The sequence below is a fragment of the Panthera leo genome, chromosome D4, assembly GCF_018350215.1.
Source record: "Panthera leo isolate Ple1 chromosome D4, P.leo_Ple1_pat1.1, whole genome shotgun sequence".
Classification (NCBI taxonomy): Eukaryota; Metazoa; Chordata; class Mammalia; order Carnivora; family Felidae; genus Panthera; species Panthera leo.
In genome coordinates this window covers 60,240,675-60,260,478 of record NC_056691.1, presented here as the reverse complement: position 1 = coordinate 60,260,478, position 19,804 = coordinate 60,240,675, and the positions used below count along the sequence as shown (strand labels likewise).

The 19,804-nt window shown below is 39.7% G+C and overlaps 1 protein-coding gene and 1 long non-coding RNA gene across 7 annotated transcripts in view; one reads left to right on the top strand and one right to left on the bottom strand.

Moving 5' to 3' along the window:
• The window catches only part of LOC122205567, a 37,480-nt gene extending 37,209 nt beyond the window's left edge, over positions 1–271 (bottom strand). Inside the window, exon 1 of the long non-coding RNA XR_006196137.1 lies at positions 183–271. This is a non-coding gene — a long non-coding RNA (uncharacterized LOC122205567). The remainder of the gene's footprint in view (positions 1–182) is intronic.
• TRMO (tRNA methyltransferase O) lies at positions 199–14,128 on the top strand. 6 transcript variants are annotated; one of them, XM_042914041.1, is made up of 6 exons: positions 543–646; positions 2,183–2,553; positions 4,622–4,796; positions 7,225–7,382; positions 9,646–10,311; positions 13,393–14,128. In XM_042914041.1, the coding sequence occupies exons 3-6, from the start codon at positions 4,768–4,770 to the stop codon at positions 13,650–13,652; spliced, it is 1,113 nt and encodes a 370-aa protein (XP_042769975.1). In that variant the 5' UTR covers positions 543–646; positions 2,183–2,553; positions 4,622–4,767; the 3' UTR covers positions 13,653–14,128. The 6 variants fall into 6 exon arrangements, with proteins under 6 accessions (XP_042769971.1, XP_042769972.1, XP_042769976.1 ...); XM_042914040.1 differs by lacking the exon at positions 543–646 and adding an exon at positions 1,879–2,075; XM_042914037.1 differs by lacking the exons at positions 543–646; positions 2,183–2,553 and adding an exon at positions 199–275.
• The last annotated feature ends 5,676 nt before the right edge of the window (positions 14,129–19,804 follow it).

The following is a 19,804-nucleotide window of genomic DNA, read 5'->3' as shown; positions in this document are numbered from 1 at the left end:
GCAATGGCTTCAGCGCTCCAACCCTAACTTTACAGGGGCCGCCAGCGCCACCCGCAGTGAGCTCGCGTCCCTCTCCGCGCATGCGCCAGCCCCTGAGCCCGCACCACCCCGCCAGCGCGGCTTCTGCGCAGGCACCAAGTTCGGACACAGGAAGCGGAAAGTCTCCCGAGTTGGGTCGGCACCTCAGTGAAAAGTAGCCATGCGCGTCTTGGAGGAGACAGGGCCTGAAGCCACAGCGACCCCGTGCGGGTGCGTGAAGCCGGCTTTGGAAACAGGTAACTTCTAAGAGACCGGCGGTTCACACCCAAAAGAGGCCTAGGCTCAGGCCTCCGACTTCAGTGCAGAGAGGGACGTAAAATGTGAGAACTTGAATCGAAGTGCGTCATTGTACTTACCGCGAAGCCACGGATCACGTGCACCAGCGACCACGTGATTTTGCTGAGGCGAGTGGGATGATGTCATCTGTTCTGGGTAGCTGTGGTTGGCTTGGTTTAGGCGTGATGGCCGGAACAGCCACGTGCAGTGTAACGGCCTTTCTCTCAGGGGGTTCTTGAGCCTGTGGGAGAGATAGGATGTGAACGTTGGTGTTAACGCGCGTTAGGAACTAATAAATGCCCCAAGAGAGAGGCCTCCTGTGCTGTAGGAAGTGAGGAGGGAGACGTGGGAAAGTTCTGGGGCGGAGAGACGGGAAATCTTTTTAAAGTGGGCCTGGAAAGATGGGCATGGGTTTATTTTCCCTTCATCATAGCAGAATATTACTTTTAGAAATTAGAAGCAAATGGAAGAAAGTCAAAGTGCACCATCATCCAGAGAAAACCACTGTTAATATCTTGGTGTCAACCTACCATACTTGTTTCAGTGCATGCACGCTAGAAAAATGAATTGATATGTGACCCCATTGTTTTGTAACTTCTTTCTAAAACAAGTTTCATATAAATCTGTGACCATTAATAATTTTAAGGGATTGCACATTATTTTTCTTTAGAGATGTGTTCTAACTAACCAGTTCGCTATTGCTGGACGTTTAGGGTACTGCCAGTTTTCATTGTTCTGAAGAAAATTGTTAAAACTAAAATCTTTGTGTGTGTGATAAATGTTTAACTTAGATTAAATTTGCTAAAAGTACTTCTACTTGGTCAGAGGTTGTGCTCATTTTAAAAAGTTGTTGCACAGTGCCAGATTGCAGGCTTATATTTTGACAGGAAGGAGCAGGGCTCAGAGGTCTACATAGCATGGGATTGGGGAGCTGTAAGTCTGAAATATTGGATGGATGGGGGGCGGGGGTGGGTGGGAACCGTTGATTGGATTCAGGATTGTAGAGAACCTTAAATACCAGTGTAAGAAATAGAAAGTCTCTTAATGGTGAAAAGTGGAAAATTTAAAGTTAGAGGGTAGCGGGGCGCCTAGAGTAGCTCCGTTGGTGTAGCTTCCGACTCTTGATTTTGGCTCAGGTCATGATCTCATGGTTGGTGAATTGGAGCCCCTCAATGGGCTCTGCCCTGACAGTATTGAGCCTGCTTGGAATTCTCTCTCTCTCCCTCTCTCTGCCCCTCCCAACTCCCCTGTGCTCTCTCTCAAAATAAATAAATAAACCTAAAAAAAAGGGGGGTAGCATAAAATTAAGGAACAGAGTCTAGAGGATTGGTGTAGTATATTTTAACAGGGAGAGGGACCTGCGTGGGGGACATGAATTATATAGTAAGGGTAATTTAACAGTCCAAGCAAGAGGTCAAGAAGACCAGAATTACCTTGTGTACAAAAACTCTGCATTAATAACTGTTGGTTTTTCTCTTATTACACAATTAATACAATTGTAATACTGTTAAAATGAGGGAAAGGCCTAAGTAAGAGCTTTGAAAAACACTCTTTGCTGAGCACTTGGTGTTATACTAGGTGCTTTAAATATTTTTTCCACGATATTGAAGTATTGTGAGATTCTTCACAACTGTTAATTCCACTATGATAAGAGCTCTTGTTGTTTCTTTTACCCAAACTTAGCTCAGTGTCTGGCAATTGTATACACCTGGAAAGTGTTTGTTAAATGAAAACAGGACACAGGGATCCCAACTTACTAGGTTAGGGCTGTTTTTTTGGCCATGTTTCTTTATGACATTTTAATGGAACTCTAGAGACTTGTTTGGCCTCAGTTTCTTCATCTTTATTTACTGTCTTTATTCCACAGGAACATGGATAAGGATAAACAAAAGAAGGCCTGTAAACATATTGAAAAAATATTTAAAGTCCTCAAAAACATACACAGTATGGAAGTATCTTAGAATCATAATATTGAGAGAGAAAAAGCAAGCCTGAGAAGATAACATGTAGTTTAATACCAGTTTTTATAGAGTTCAAAGACAAAATAAAAATTATGTAGGCATGCATATACATGTGATAAAATTATATTTAAAAAACTACATTAGAAAAAGAAGTGAGTGACAAAGACCCCATTCAGGCACCTGTTTATCTCAGCGGGAAGGATGGGTGTGCCCTAGGAGAGAAACAACATTAAAAGATAACAATTTGTTGGTAAAACTCTAGTTCTTGGGATCTGTGGTGAGTACACAAGATTTCATAATATGATGCTCTAATATATATGTGTTACATATAATATTTTATATGTAGCCAATAATATAGTTTTTATAAGTGAAAAGTAAAGAAGGGTGCTGTGAGGGAAACTACCAGGCCTATAATCTCACCACCTATGCTGGTAATGGAAGCTGGAAATAAAATGATGGTCTAGAGTGTCTTTATATCATCTCTTAAAAGAAGTTAGTAAAGCTTTCATGAAATGTAAAGAAAAAAAAAGTTATTTGTAAATTAGCTGTGGATACATTGGACTTGAAACCTATATTGATACTGGCTAGCCAGATTTCCTTTTTTTTTTTTTTTTTTTTTTTTTTTAACGTTTATTTATTTTTGAGACAGAGAGAGACAGAGCATGAACGGGGGAGGGGCAGAGAGAGAGGGAGACACAGAATTGGAAGCAGGCTCCAGGCTCCGAGCTATCAGCCCAGAGCCCGACGCGGGGCTCGAACCCGCGGACTGCGAGATCGTGACCTGAGCCGAAGTCGGACGCTCAACCGACTGAGCCACCCAGGCGCCCCTGGGTTTCCTTCTTTTGAAAGGAGTTGCCACTTAGGAAAAAAAAAGGGTTTCTAATTATTATAAAAAGTTCAAATATTCTATAAATTACAAAGTCAAATATAAAAATAATCCAAAAATCTCAGTATCCATTTTACATGTTACCACATCCATTTACCAAAATGTTAACATTTTGGTGAATATCCTTCCAAATAGTTTTCTCAGCATACATGTACATATTTAGGTGAATGTATAAACAAACTTTCATAAATGGGATTATGTTCTTTCACTTTTTCAATTCCCATTTTAATCAGGTTAGACTTAATGCTTTTTTCCATGTAACATGAATTTTTTGAGTATCTACCCCCGTGCATGCAATATAGACAGTGAACACTGCAGTAAACAAGACAGAAAAACTCCTGCCCACAGGGAGCTTACATTCTAAAGGGGCAGAGAGCTACTGGACAAGCCTAATCTGAAATCTACCCTGTGTCTAGACATTTTAGTAGTATGATCCCATGTACTCCCTTTATTGCTTAAACAACTTTGTTTTGTATGTTCTGTTTTTAATTGAATGCATCCCTATTTGGACACGTTTTCCCCACTATCCAAAAGTAGAGCATCCCTACAAAATGTTTCATAAGCTGAAATGGCATAATGCAAAGTAGTTACCATTAATTTATATGGAAAATATTTTGAGCATTCCTCAATGCAAAAAATAATCTCTCTTAGGCTTTTCTGTTACCTGAGGACACATCTTGCTAGTGGATGCACAAAACAAGATAAACCACAGATGCTCACAGACAAAGTTCAAAAATCTAGTGTCTTGATGCTCAGATGCTTCCTGGGGAAGGACCTGGGTGGGGCCGATCTCACACCTTGAGGTGCACCCTGCATCTATAACAGCTCTCTGCAAAACAGATACTGAACAGTATTTTCAATTTTTGCCTTTTTTGGTAAAAATAAACATTGGATTTCTTTTGATTAGCAAAAACAGGTACTAATGTAGGTCTTCTGTAAATGTGCAGTGGCTTAATGCAGACTTATGAAAAGCATGAGGATATCTGTATACAACGTCTGTCTCCTTATCTTTAATTATTCTTTGCCTTATCTTTCATACTCTAGCCAAGCAAACTAGCTTGTTCCCTACATGTGCTGTGACAGTTCTCATTTAACTTTGTGTGTGTGTTATTCCCTCTATAGTAAATACCGTTTTAGCCCTAACCAAAGTCACATGCCTTAGAAAATGGTAACATAGAATTTGATTTATGGTCATAGTAGAACATCTAAAAATGCTCCCTGTCTTTCTTTTCTTAGACCTGTACTCTTTCTGGCTCATCATCCAAAGGGATATAATAATGTGTATGTAATAATGAGGCTATTTATATATATTCATGATACTATATGAATCATTTTTAATAGTTGCATAACACTTGGTAGATGTTAAAACTATGAATTCAGTGCATTAAAGAAAACATGTTTTCCTACATCTTTATTTGACATTTTGACTAATGATTTCTTACCTGATTTTCTTCTGTAGGGAATCTTTTAACTGAGCCAGTTGGCTACTTGGAATCCTGTTTCTCAGCCAAGAATGGTACTCCAAGGCAGCCATCTGTTTGTAGCCATTCGCGAGCTTGTTTGAGAATTCGGAAGAGCATCTTTAATAATCCTGAACATTCCTTGATGGGCTTAGAACAGTTTTCTCATGTTTGGTAAGTTGTTTTATAATTAGAAGTGGTTCTTTGGGCCAGAACTAGCCCTTGAGTAAAGTACTCCAGTTGAAGGCAATCTTGGAGTCTGCCATCCAGACCATCCTTCCTATTGCATGGAATTCACGTACCATGTTCTCACACGTGATTGTCTGTATATCTTGAGCAACCTCATGGAAGCTTGGAATCCACTGAGGGGGCATGTTCCATTTGCAGTTGGTTCTGACTATAATAAATGCCTTCTGTCAAGCTGAAATCTGCAGACCTTCTTGATTCTGCCTGTGGGTACCTATTGTCTTCTGGACCAGGGGTCAGCAAGCTACAGCCCATGGACCAAATACATCTACCTCCTATATTTGTAAATATGTTTATGGGAACACAGCCACTCCTATTCATTTATGTATTGTGTGTAGCTGCTTTTGTGGTTTAGTGGCAGAGTTGAACAGTTACAACAGAGACTGGTTGGCCTGCAAACCCTCAAATATTTACTGTTTGACCCTTTACAGAAAAAGTTTGCATGACTCTACTCTAGACCCATGAAGAATTAAGTCTATTCTTCCTAAAGACAAAAGAGCTTTAGAAATCTGGATACTTTAAATAATAAAGTGTTACCTATATTAGGACCTGCGTTATACTAGTGTTACTGATTGTCACTTGGAATTCTGTCTCTGTCCATTCTTCCTCACTCCAGCATCACCAGTATGGCTTGGTCTAATTTTAAAGTGAAGACCTAAAATTAGGTATTTATTCTGAAATAGTTTATATTTCACGTTAATTTGGAGATGTGGGTAGAGTAAAAACATGAGTGTCTGACCTAGTTTGTAGGATCTTGGTTAAATTAATTAAGTTAAAAACATTTACTGATATAAAAAAAATAGGTCTGGATCTATATAAAGAGATTTTTCTGTATCCCTCCTATTTTTCTCCTCTCTCATCCTCACCCCCTTACACTCTTCAGAGATTATTGTTGTTAACAGCTTGGTGTATATCCTACCAGGCTTTTTCTTTTCCTTTTTTAATACACATAGAAGCATATACATACACATTGGGAGTGAGTGTTTTAAACAATGGAATATGTTTTCTTCACTCAACAGTATATATCATGACAGTACATAGAGATTTATCCTTTTTGCTTTGATGGCTGTCTGCTTTTGGAAAATATGGATATACCATGATTTGACCATTCTCTTGCTAATGGATAGTTATTTTGGTATTACAGTAGTGCTGTAACAAACCTTCTTAGACACAATTCTTGACACTTGGGTATTTTTTACAAATAGGGTATCAGAAATGGATATCGAGCTAGAGGGGGTGCATGTTTATAACTTTGGAGACCTACTGCCAAATTGCACTTTAGTAAGCTTAATTTATGTTTCAAAGATGTATAAAAATGACCTTTTCTCTGCGTTCTTGCTGACACTATATGTTATCAGTTTTTTTTTACATTTTTGCCTGACAGGGAAAAACAGTATTTTATTTTTCAGTTCAATTTCTAAATTATTAGGTTCAACATCTTTTCATATGGTTGCTATTTTTTACTCTTTTGTGAGTTGTCTATTCATGTTCTTGGCTTAATTTCTTATGAGTTGTCCTTTTCTTTGTGATATGTAGGAACAGTTTATATACCACAGATATTAACTCATCATCCATTATACAGGTAGCAGACATTTTCTCCTGAGATGACATTGTGTAGTCATAAACTTAATGAATTCAAATCTGTTGTTTCTCTTCTTGGCTTCCTTCTTTTGTGTTTTGTTTAGGAGTGCCTAGTCAAGTTATTTAACATTTCTGAGCCTCATTTTCCTCATTTTTTTTTTTTTAAAGACACACTTTTTTTTTATGTTTATTTTAGAGAGAGAGAGAGAGAGACAGAGCGTGAGCAGGGGAGGGGCAGAGAGAGAGGGAGACACAGAATCTGAAGCAGACTCCAGGCTCTGAGCTGTCTGCACAGAGCACAATGCAGTCTTGAACTCATGAACCGTGAGATCATGACCTGAGCCGAAGTCGGATGCTTAACCAACTGAGCCACCCAGGCACCCCACAATTTCCTCATTCTTAATGGGGATAAATTACAAATCTTACACTTGTTAAGAGAATTAAATGAAATGAGTATAAAATTGTCTAGCATACTGCCTGGCAAACAGAAGGCATTTACTTCGTAAATTTTGCTCATTTAGGCACTTCACAAACATTTGCTAAGTTCCTACCATATGCCAGTAATTGTGTTAGAGGCAAAGGATATGGAAATAAAACTCTGCCTCCCTTCAGGGAATCAGAATGGTATTTTCCCCCTCATTGCTTACATTTTAATACCATTAAAAGCATTGTTTCAGTTCTAATTTATGGGATTAAAGATTGTTTCCCCTCAAATCATTATGATACATTAACTTGTGTTCTTTTCTTACTCAGTGGTTTGGTTTATTTTCAATAGGATTTTGTTTGTTTTTCACAAAAATGGTCATTTGAGCTGTAAGGCGAAAGTGCAGCCTCCTAGGCTGAATGGCGCAAAGACTGGAGTTTTCTCCACAAGGAGCCCTCATCGTCCCAATGCAATAGGATTGACTCTGGCCAAGCTGGAAAAGGTAGAAGGTAAAACATTTCCTTTCTACTTTTATCTTTTTATCCTTACCCAAAAGAAGTCTTCTAAAGCCAATGTAGTATTCACCACTGCCTGTTATTCAGATGATTACCAATGGTGCGAACCCCTGAGAACTATCAGACGTTGAAGAAAATGAAATGACTCAAGGAATGTTACACTTAGAAATCAGTGCTCATAGGATGCTCAGAGTCTGATTATATCATCACATATGTCAGAATTTATTAAGTTATTTTAAAATAATGAAAGATTTCATAATCTTTACATTAGTAACCAAATTTTCTTTGACTTGGAATACAATAAATACAAAATAATTCAAAAATAATTGGTCACTTTCAGAATTAATACACAGTAACTGGTTGTATGTGGAGATATGGTAAACACACAGGGTGGTGTTGTATTATTTCTTCCTTGCACCTTTGAGGAACTGGACGTGCGTCATGGCTGTAGCACAGCTGTTAACTCTGATGTGTGGCAAAGGATCTGTGATGAATCTCGCTATAATATTTAATACCTGTCAGATTGTGGAAGTACCTGTGTAGAATATCAGATTAGTCTTAACTGTGTGTTCATATATAGCCTAGTTAATGGACCATACATTTTTTGGAAGCATCCTTTTCTTTTTTTTTTTTTTTTTTCTTATTAAAGTATAAATGATATGTTAGTTTCAATTGTACTATATAATTCAATATTTATATGCATTGTGAAATCATCATCGTAATAAGTCTAGTAACCATTTGTCACCATACAGAGTTACAAAAGTTTTTTTTCTTATAATGTGAATTTCCAAGATTTACTCTCAACAACTTTCAAATATATGAGACCGTATTATTGACTGTAGTCACTGTGCTATACATCACATCCCCATGACTCATTTATTTTACAGTTGGAAGTTTGTACCTCTTGGTCCATTTCAGCCATTTCACCCATCTCCCCACCCTCTTCTCTCTGGAAGCCACCAATCTATTCTCTGTATTTTTGAGTTTTGGTTTGTATCTTTGTTTTGTTTGTTAGTAAAGCATCCTGTTCTTGAATCACTCTGACCTAATAAGCACATTTGTTAGGCAAAAGATGAAATAGGTATACTGGGAATCAGAAGACCATTCCAAGCCTTAGCTTGCTTGTTTGTAAAATGGGCTCAGGAGCAGGACCTGCCCTCTCTGGAACTCCACAGTATTTTTTAGGATCTTATGAGACAAAAGTTCTAAGAGTAGTTTTCAGGCTGCTTAGTACTAAATAGGTAAGACCAGTTATTTTGTTTGTTTTATCCCAGAACTTGAACTTCCTCCCCTGGATTGTATTCAGCTGGGCCTTAGGGAGGTTTTCCAGGAAAATTCTGTAGCCAGTTCAACTTGAGCTTTATCAGTTTGTGATGGCTAACCAGCTTGGGTAGTAGTACTGGAACATTTTATGATCATTCATGTAACCCACACATATTTTCTGAGCACTATAAATGTGCCAGGGATTGTTCTAGGTGCTGAGGTATAGTGGTAAACAAATCAGATAAAAAATCCCTGCACTGTAGAAGAACTTGAATTCTAACAGGGAGATCAAACGAGAAATGTAAAAGGCAAATACAATAATACTGTAGGCATTCTTAACAAATAAGTGTTATGGTGACTTCTAGTATTTATGTGGTGCTTGACAGTTTGTAAAGAGGGTTCACGTATGTTCAGTGTCTCTTTGGGCTTGATAGGGTAGCAGTCTTACTTCCATGGATGAAGGAACTGAGGCTCTTTGATGTTTGATAATTTTCCTAATAGCATCCAGCCAAGTGGTTGTCTGACTAAATCCCATGAATTTTTACCCATGTTACAATGCCTTTCCTCCTTCTGCAGACGTTGTTAGGCATAATCCATCACCTAGGAAATCCAAAGTCCTCATTCCAAAGTTCCAGGCTCATTCACAGTGAGCATGTTGTAGAAATCAGTTTCCTGTGTTGGTCATGTTTAAAAAAAATTTTTTTTTCTTAACATTTATTCCTTTTTTGAGAGAGAGAGAGAGCCAGAAAGGCTTTGTAGAAGAGATGTTATATTAAGAGCCTTAAAGAACATGCAGGAGTTTGACAAGTAAAGAAGAGGATGGGTTTCCAGGTAGAATGAAAAGGGTGTTTTGGTACCAGGTATCAGAGAGCCTGGCGTGTAAGAGAATTGTGAGTAAGCTTGGTGAGACATAAAAGGATGGTGTTAGTTTATAATTGTTTGCACTATTCTTCATTGTTATTATTTCTAAGACGAGGTATTTTTCACATTATAGGTGGAGCCATATACCTTTCTGGAATTGACATGATTCATGGCACACCTGTCCTAGACATAAAGCCCTACATAGCTGAGTATGACTCACCACAAAATTTGATTGAACATTTACAGGACTTTAATTTACAGAATAACCAATATAAGCACCCAAACACGCCCCGGTCCGGTGGCAAGACTGACAGCTATGACCAGCAACAGCTCTCAAGGTATGATAAACCACAACACTATGGTCACACTGAGGAGAAACTTAAATGTGCCGAAGACAGAACTTCAGGAGAAAACTATATGAAATGTGACAGCTCAACACAAATCCGGCGAAACTCCCCTAAGCACAGAGAGATAGTGGGAGATTTGGGTGTCGAATCCAGAAGTGATCAGAGTCCAAGTGTGGCAGAAGAGCAAATCGGCCCATATTTCCTGGAGAAGAGGTTCTCAGAGGAAGGTACAGAAAGGAGGCAAAGGAGAGGGAAAGAAGCAGTGATTGCACAAGGAAGTAGTACAGAGGTCCAGCCTGTGGTCCTTCACTGCCGTCCCAGGAGGGCTGATGCAGCCCACTGCAGCGTGGTCCCCGCGTGGGTGAGAGAGGCCCCTGTGGCCACCTTGGAAGTGCGGTTTACTCCTCACGCAGAGATGGATCTTGAGCACCTCAGTTCAGGAGGTGTACCAGGTACTTTCTGTTTCTTATTTCTGAATGAGAACTTTAGTCAAATTTGGTATTTCTGAGGGCAGTCATACAGCATATTTGTCAGGATGACTGGTCGTAAGAAATGCAGGAGTATAAAATAATATTTGGGCAACACCACCATCTGACGACTTCCATTCAGCCACGTTGTTCAGTACAGTGAGTCCCAAAACTCAGTAAAGTGTTTCTGAGAATGGCTGTTGCCTCATGAGGTGGCTCGTGATTTAAGTCCTCTTATCAGTCTGTTACAGTAGTTCCTGGGGTTTTCAAACAGCATTCAGAAGCTAAATTATGCTTGTTCTATACTTATGTCAATTACATTTTTTCATCTGTTTTACTGTCTGACTAGAGAAATATCCCATCTTATTCCATCAGGTGGCACAGAGCCCAAGAGTAAGAGGTAAAGGGTCTCTTAGCACAGTTATTGTCACCATAAAGTCCCAGCCCTAAAGACATACCTTTCACTGTAGAAGAGGGGCCACAGGGCTTTTACTGGGAGCATGTTTACTTTACCACATGGTTTTTAACAAACATTGTAATCTGGTTTCCCCTGTCCACAGCAGATCCCGAGCAGCAATCTAGAGTGAAGGAAGGGGCTGTTAAGAGGTAGCTGCAGTGATTCCAGTAAGAAGTAGTCAGTTAAGTTGCCAAGAGTGTGTCTGATTTCGTCCGCCACTCCAGGATGTGTTTCTCGTTCTTCCCTAATGCTTTGTGTTTAAACAAAGCATTTAATTTTTAAATTGACCTCTGTATTTAAGAAGTTCTGTTTATGGGGCACCTGGGTGGCTCAGTCAGTTAAGCATCCACCTCTTGATTTCGACTTGGATCATGATCTCATGAGTGCAGAGCCTGCTTGGGATTCATATTCTCTCTCTCTCTCTCTCTCTCTCTCTTTCTCTTTCTCTGCCCTTCTCATGCTTACTCTCTCTCTCTCTCTCAAATAAATGAATAAAAAACTTAAAAAACAATTCTGTTTATGAAAGTTGTTTCATCATTGTATACAGTTGATGGGAGGAGGAAGGTAAGTTTAAAAGGATTTTGTGATAGAACAAAGAAAGCAGTGCTGCCTGGAAGATACTTTGTATTTATACTTACCCTTTGGCCTGCGGTTATCAGTGAATGCTTCGTACTTTGGAAAGTTTTATCTTTTTCAAACTCTAGTGCTATGTGTCTGAGAGATTACAGTATGCCTTATTGATTTAAAAAAATCATTAAAAAGAATTATGAAATGTAACTTTAAAACAAGGACTGATTTAGAACAGAATTTGGAGCCAGTACAGAAATAAGAAATGACCTCGGGAAGTTTATAGTCTAGAAAAGAGAAAAGATATTGAATGGCAGCGTGTTGTGTGTGTTGGGGTGGTGGGGGAGGACGTGGGGATTGGTGCTGGAACGGAGTGTTGTGGGTACATGAGGCAGAGAAGGATTGTGACTTGGGGAGCAGAGAGGAAACCTGGGAAGGCTTCCTGGAGGAAAGAGTATTTGAGCTAAACTTGGAAGGTTTAGTTGTCAGAGAAGTGAGGTGCCAGGTGAACAACCAAAGGCCTGGAGCTTTTACCAGTTACACTGTTTAATTAAAGAGTGTGATGTTTTTAAAGCTCCTCTTTTTTGAGTGGCCCTGGAGTCCTTTTATGAGCCATGCAATAAAGGAATATTAGCACTGCATAATTGGTCCTTCTTTTTTTTGTTTTTGTCTTTGTTTTTTTAAAGGATTCTGTGTGATCAGCATTTGAATTGGTTGGTCCTTCGTTTTTGACCAAAAATTGAACTTCATGGCTTTACTTACAAACTTACTTATTGGATATAGCCCAGAGTGATTTTTGGCTGTTGTCTAAAAATTGAATTTACTTGCAGAAGAATAAAGATCTACCACCACTCCAGACGATATTTTGAATAGGGACAACACTGTTTAAATCACATACCTTCCTGGAAGGGCCCAGCCTTCATTTGGATGTATGTTATGTTGTAGCTATTAAAAGTTAGGTCACAGTTGGGGCTCCTGGATGGCTGAGTCGGTTAGGCATCCGACTTTGGCTCAGGTCATGATCTCGCGGTGTGTGAGTTCAAGTCCCGCGTCGGGCTCTGTGCTGAAAGCTTGGAGCCTGCTTCAGATTCTGTGTCTCCCTCTTTCTCTGCCCCTCCTTACTCGTGCTCTGTCTCCTTCTCTGTCTCCAAAATAAATAAACATTAAAAAAAAAAAGTTAAGTCACAGTTAATTTTTTATTTAAGTTTTGTACATACTGTATTTTTAAAAATTATAATACATCCACAATTATATAAATGTAGGAAGTTTGCTACTTAACAGGGTTAAACATCTTTTTACCTGAAATATAAACCTGGGTGGCATGGGGTGGCTTGTTCCCTCGTGATGGTGTTCAACTTTCTCAGCGTATCTGTTTTGTCATGTCCTTGTTCCTTAGGGAATGTGGTGTTACTTTTTTTTTTTTTTTTTATGTTTATTTTTGAGAGAGAGAGTGCAAGCAGGACGGGGCAGAGAGAGGGGGACAGAAGATCCAAAGTGGGCTCTGCACTGACAGCAGCGAGCCCAGTGTGGGCTCAGACTCGCGAACTGTGAGATCATGACCTGAGCCGAAGTTGGACACTCAACCGACTGAGCCACCCAGTCGCCCCTGGGGTGTTATTTTAAGTAGGGGTGTGACACCAACTATCTGAGGCACCTTCTCTTACCTATAGCTGGAGCTCTGGGTATATGTGGGTTTAGTCCTCTTTCTTGTGGCTTTCTGAGAATGCTGGGACTGTGAATGCATTTCCCTGACCATACTTCCTTTCTCAGAAGAAAATGACAAGGAATTGAATTAAAGTCTGTGTTGAGATTAGATAGAAGATTTTGTTTAGCACATGAAAATTGGGGGCATGCATAAGTTTAATCTAATGATAGTAAATACTACTTGAAAGTGACATTCTGTGTAATGACTGAATAGATTGGCAAACCCAGTTCATTTTACGTGATCATCAAGGAACCAACCAAACTCCACATTAAAGTTCACTGTAATGAAATTTGACGTGCATGACTTTCAGCATTAAGTTGTATTATTCTCATTGCAGATGGCAGTCAGTCTTCATTTAAATATTTTCAATCAGCAGAGGAAGCAAGGCATGCCATTGAGGCTGTGCTGTCAGCTGACCCTCGGTCTGTGTATCGACGGAAGCTCTGCCAGGATCGCCTTTTCTACTTTACTGTAGACATAGCGCATGTCACTTGCTGGTTTGGTGATGGCTTTGCAGAGGTTCTAAGGATCAAGCCAGCTTCGGAGCCTATTCAAATGACTGACCCTACAGAGTCCTTGGTGTCTCTGGGATCGTAAGTAGCCTCTATCGTGTGTTTTAAACAGCCTAATTGACTTTGGATGGGGCTGTTGGATTATCTGTATAAGCTAACAATGTGCCGCCTTTGCAAAAAGAAGCAACACTTTGTGATCTCATTGCTTTGATTGATTTGGGTTGTTCAAAATATTTATTTGAAAAACCTATATTTTAATAAAGTGAGAGATGTAAAATTTAGAGAAGTTGCCATATGCTTTTCAGTTGGTTAATGTTGAAGAATCCAAAGGTGTTGATGTCTCATTGATTTCTGAAAGAAGCTGATTATTCTTGGCACTTGGTAAAACTGGGCGGAGAGCATTCTAGCAGGAACTTACAAGCTAAGGGGATCTGTTCAACAATTCATACTGGTTTTCTTGTCTGGAATAGTTTGACCCCTCTATTTTATTTTAAATCAAACTGAGTTAACATTGTTTTAAGAAACTAACAGATTTGGGGCACCTGGGTGGCCCAGTTGATAGAGTGTCCGGTTTTGGCTCAGGTCATGATCTCACAGTTTGTGAGTTTGAGCCCTGCGTCAGGCTGTGTGCTGACAGCTTGGAGCCTGGAGCCTGTTTCGGATTCTGTGTCTCCCTCTCTCTCTGCTCCTCCCTTGCTTGTGCTTGGTTTCTCTCTCCTCTCTCTCTCTCTCTCTCAAAAATAAATAAACATTAAAAAAAAATAAAAAAAAACGAAACTAACAGATCGAACACAAGTGGTTGTAAAGATTTTTAGAGATTAAACCCCTGTATATCAGAGACTTTGGCCCATACACATATATATGTATGTAGTATGCATATATTTAATCCTGATTCCAAAATAGACACTCTGAAGTTTCTCTGGATGTCTTTGTATCAGAAAAGAAAGTCACTCCAGAGGTCCAAGAAAATAACTTAATTACCGGGTTATTTCTTACTTATTGTGTATTTACTGAAAAGCTACTGTGGGTTAGGTTTTGGTGATAAAAGGAGGTAAAAACAAGATGCAGTTCTTGTTGCAGGTCATAGTTAGGGGAGGAATTATTTTATTACAGTTAGATAAATATAGTAATTAAGTCTGTTCATGGTTCCTGTGTAGTACCATGTAGGAAGCAGTTGTAAGAATGTATTGCCTATAGGTGATTTTAATGATGTGATCCCAGATAACTGAAGATTTATGATCAGCATAACCAAATTAGATACCTGTCAACATGAGAGGCTTTCCTAATCACAACTGTAAATCTTTTTTCTTTAATTTTTTTTTAACGTTTATTCATTTTTGAGAGACACAGAGAGACAGCATGAGTGGGGAAGGGGCAGAGAGAGAGGGAGACACAGAATCTGAAACAGGCTCCAGGCTCTGAGCGGTCAGCACAGAGCCCAACACGGGGCTCGAACTCATGAACTGTGAGATCATGACCTGAGCCGAAGTCGGCCGCTTAACCAACTGAGCCACCCAGGCACCCCACAACTGTAAATCTTAATAGCTGATTGGTCATGGTTTTGAAATGAGTCCTGCTGCCTGTAGATACTTGGACAGAGTCATTTGCGGCTGATGACACTGCACTCTTGAACCAAACTGGATTGCCTTTGAGGTTGCTTATAACCTCTTGGGGAAGTATCTTTAATTTGATTTTTAAAATCTCTTTATTTTGAGATAATTACAGATTCACAGGAAGTTGCAAAAATAGTGTAGAGGCCATGTGTACCCTTCACCTGGCTGCTTCCCATGGTAACATCTTACATAAACTGTAGTATAATGTTAAAACTAGGAAGTTGACATTAGTATAATCTTTTATTTCGATTTTGATGCCTTTTCTCTTAAAATTATTTTGAGACTAAATCAGGGCTTGAAGCACAAAATGTTGATACTTAATATTGAAAAAATAGTCTGAGGATGATAACAACCAGCCTTCTAGCAACAGGACTGTTCAGTTGTTTGAGATTTTAATATACATTCTCAGGATTTTAGAACTAAAATCCTAAATATAATCCAGGTTAGTTCTCTGCCCACTTACCAGTCTCTTCAGTATTCCCAGTGTTTGGCCTTTAAGCCCCCACTTAAACCCCTGAGTGATGATCCTTCACCCCTGCTCTTTGTAGTTCATTATGTATGATAGTGCTCGTTATTAAAATACTCTTCCTTTCTATGAGATAAAGTCTGTTCCCTGATAACCACTGTTATGTAGAGGGGCCACATAACATATGGCTGATAGTGCCCTTGTGTTAGCCTGTCAGATATTATTCTAGCTCCCTACCCCTCAGTCCTGTCTCTCTGCTGAGCCACCCCCCCCCCCCCCGCCCCGTTTCCTTCAGCTCTTTCTCATTTAACATGATGTTAAGCCTCTCCCCACTCCCAATCTTTGAATCCCCCATGTGAGCTTTTGTCTCTAGGTATGCATTTTCAGTGTCCTGTTGTGAGGCAGTTTGGATCTCTAAGTCATGAACTTCCATCCCTCATAAAGAGAAATAGTTTGAAGTAAGTCTTACATTCCTTTTCATTGTGGGAACTTTTCCAGAAGAAGGAGGCACAGTACTCTGTATCGACCTTAAATTTTAGCCTTTGCTTTTTGGTGCCTGTAGGGGGAGCCCTTGATAACTGTTTCTTTTCATTTCACTAGACTGGAGATAAATTCCAGTTATTCAAGCTGTTTAGGTAATTTTGGCTTTCAGCCCACTTGTCCCAGCTTTCCTGAACGGTAACTTCCACAAGAAATACTGATGCTTATCAATCTCTTATAGGAATAGATTAGAGGATGTGTGGCATTTATTAAATCTTTAAATTGTAGCTTGGCTTAAGGGCTGGCATGGATTATTTCAGCATGTGGAGGCTGTTCACAACCAGAAAGACTCATTAGCCAAACCCCTGAGCATGCATATACATGGTATTCATGCTTTTTATGTATTTGTGACTTTTTTCTTTGGAGAGAAGAAAATGGAGCTAAAGATACAAATCAACCTCTTGTTGGTAGTTTCCTTTTTGTGATAGAGTCCCAAAGAAGGCAGGTGAAGACTCAGTAATGAAATCTGTATCAGTTACTGAACTTCTTTCCTGTCCTTGGCATGAGGGTACATGCTTTTTCATACATTGATCAGAGGTTAAGTAACATGCTCAAGCTCACACAGCTGGTCAGCCATGCATGGAGGATTTCAACCCATCCAGTCTGGCCCCAGAGTTGGCTCCCTTCCCAGCATGGCTCTGCTGCCTCCCCCTTGCAGATACAGATGCCCAGCAAACCATGCTGGTTTATTTGACGGGTCAGCAATTTCATGTGCTTAGTAAGTGTAGGACACTTAGAGTGATGTTCATGGGAATCCAGCCACTAAATGAAGAACAGGGGGAGGAATGAGAGTAGAAATGCCCATTCCAGATCTCCGTGGGACCTCCTGGGAAGTAGCATGGGAGATGTGGAGAACACTGACTTTGGCCTCAGAAACTTCAAGTGCTGTTTTCTGCTCTGCCCTGTGCTAGCTTTGTGACCTACGGCAAGTCATTTTACCCATATCCAAGTTCCCACCCTTTGTTGTTCCAAGGATAATGCTTGGGAAGGTATTTTCTAAACTCTTCAGTGGTCTACAAATTTAGGTAATATTTTTATTGTGCCTGTTATTACTGACACCCTTTCTGGCTTACCTGCCTGGACAAGCAGACTCAAGGGAACCAAGGGGTCCTTAAAATACAATGTGTGGGTGACCTCTGTTTTGTTTTAATTACAGTTTTTTTGTTTTTTGTTTTTAGTAAGTAGACTTCATACGCAGCATGGAGCCCAACACAGGTCTTGAACTCACGGCCCTGAAATTAAGACCTGAGCTGACATCAAGTGTTGGATGCTTAACTGACTGAGCCACCCACGTGCCTCCAGAATTTTTTTAAAGGACTCCTGTTAGCAAGTTATAGGATATTTTGCTAAGGGAGATATCACAAAGTGTCCTACCTTAAAAACCCAGGTGACATTAAGCCACATGCCTAGGGCAACGTCTTCCTTCCACCTGGCCTTCCCTTCTGGGATTGCACATGAGCTGCCTTCCCTGCCTGTGTGTACAATCAGAAGACCAACCCCTTTTTCACACATGATCCTCTCAAGTGTCCTTGGTCTTCTACCTTCTTTCCTGATTCCAGCCCAGATACTTCAGGAAAATCTTTGCATTTCTTTTCTTTTTCCTTCTTTTCAAGTTTTTATTTAAGTTCTAGTTAATTAACATGTATGACAAAACTGGTTTCAGGTGCAGAATTTAGTGATTCATCACTTATATATCTGTATTTTATAATAAAATAAAATTGTAGTCATGGTATGAAATTATTAAGGTAAGTTCTACCTCTTTGACAAAGAAGAAGCAAGTCATAAGGATTAAAGCTCAATGAAATATGACAGGGTTTTTTTGTTGTTAAAATAAGGCTCCTGGACGCCTGGGGTGGCTCAGTCAGTTAAACGTCCGACTCTTGATTTCGACTCAGGACATGATCTCACAGTTTGTGAGTTTGAGCCCCGCATCAGGCTCTGCACTGACAGCTGTGCAGAACTTGCTTGGGGTTCTGTCTTCCTTTCTCTCTGCCCTTCCCCTGCTTGCACGTGTACACATGTGCTCTCTCTGTCTCTCAAAAATAAACATTAAAAAATAATAATAATAAATAAGGCTCCTAATATAGGTAGTCACCAAATGACTCTCCAGCATCCACTCTATCCTACTCTGTGTCTTCTCCACCTTTGTAGGTTCTAGCAGGTACAATTCACAGAGAATTCAAGGGTTAGGTCAGTGCATGTGACTGTGAACAGGCACAAAAAAAGCCTTTTTGATGTGCATAGGAGGTAAAAATTCAGTGATCCACTCTGTTTTTTGATGGAGGGGGCCACTTGTCCAGTGAACTCTCATACCACACTAACCAGTCAGTTTTGAGTCAATGTGTGTTTGTGTTATGCTGACAAAAAACGTAGGATTGTATGTAACACAGTGTCATCTACCTGTGCTGCCTTGTAGATCACTTGAGAATTCTATCAGATTCTTTGCTAAATCATGCAATTCAAGATCTATAAACCTTTTTTATTCAGTGTTAACAGTTTCTATTTAAAAAAAAAATTACCCGCATGCTAAACACTGCAGAACTGTCTAATAATTCTTCACATTGGTAGAGACACTATGGTTTACAAAGCAATTTAAAGTATATTATCTCTTTTGGCATCTTAAACCCATTATGGGTTAATCTTGCTTCTGAGAGCTAAGCTTGGCACCTAACTGCTATTTAGAACAGGGGTCAGCAAGCTATAATCCAAAGGCCGACTTTGGCCCATGCCCTGTTTTTGTGTAACAGCCTAAGAGCTAAGATTGGTCTTTACGTTTTAAATTTTTTTTTTAACGTTTATTTATTTTTGAGACAGAGAGAGACAGAGCATGAACGGGGGAGGGTCAGAGAGAGAGGGAGACACAGAATCTGAAACAGGCTCCAGGCTCTGAGCAGTCAGCACAGAGCCCGACGCGGGGCTCGAACTCACGGACCGCCAGATTGTGACCTGAGCCGAAGTCGGACGCTTAACCGACTGAGCCACCCAGGCGCCCCAACGTTTTAAAAAGATTGTAAACAAAAACAAAAAAAACAAGAACATGTGACAGAGAGTGTGGCCTGCAGAGCTAAAAATACTTATATTTGGCCCTTTGTAGAAAAGGTTTGTTGACCCTGATTTAGAAGATTACTCCTCTGAAAAGATGTTTTGAGTTCCAGAAAGGTTATTTACAAATTAAGTTTTTGGGTTATTACATGCTTCTAAATCAGGGATTACCTATGTTTTTGAAAGGACCTAGTCATATAGCCATGTGAGAAAACTTACAAATATGACATAAGTACCATGTATGTTTTAAAATATCCTATTTATATGTATAAAATGAGGTTGTACAAATCCATGTTTACACACATGTAGAACATTTCTGGAAGGATAAATAAAAATATGCTAACAGTGGTTGCCTCTGGGGATTGGTCTCTGGGAGCTCATTGGGGAAGGGAACTTTATTCTCTTCAGTATGTTGTGGGTTTTTTCTAGTCATGAACACATTATTTTTATATGTGGAGCATAAGGAGAGTAAAATGTCCTAACTAAGATAAGTTAGATTTCTACATCTAAATACATAACAGTGTGCCCTCCTCCTCCTGCCCCAAATCTGGTAAATACAGTTAGAGACATTTTTAC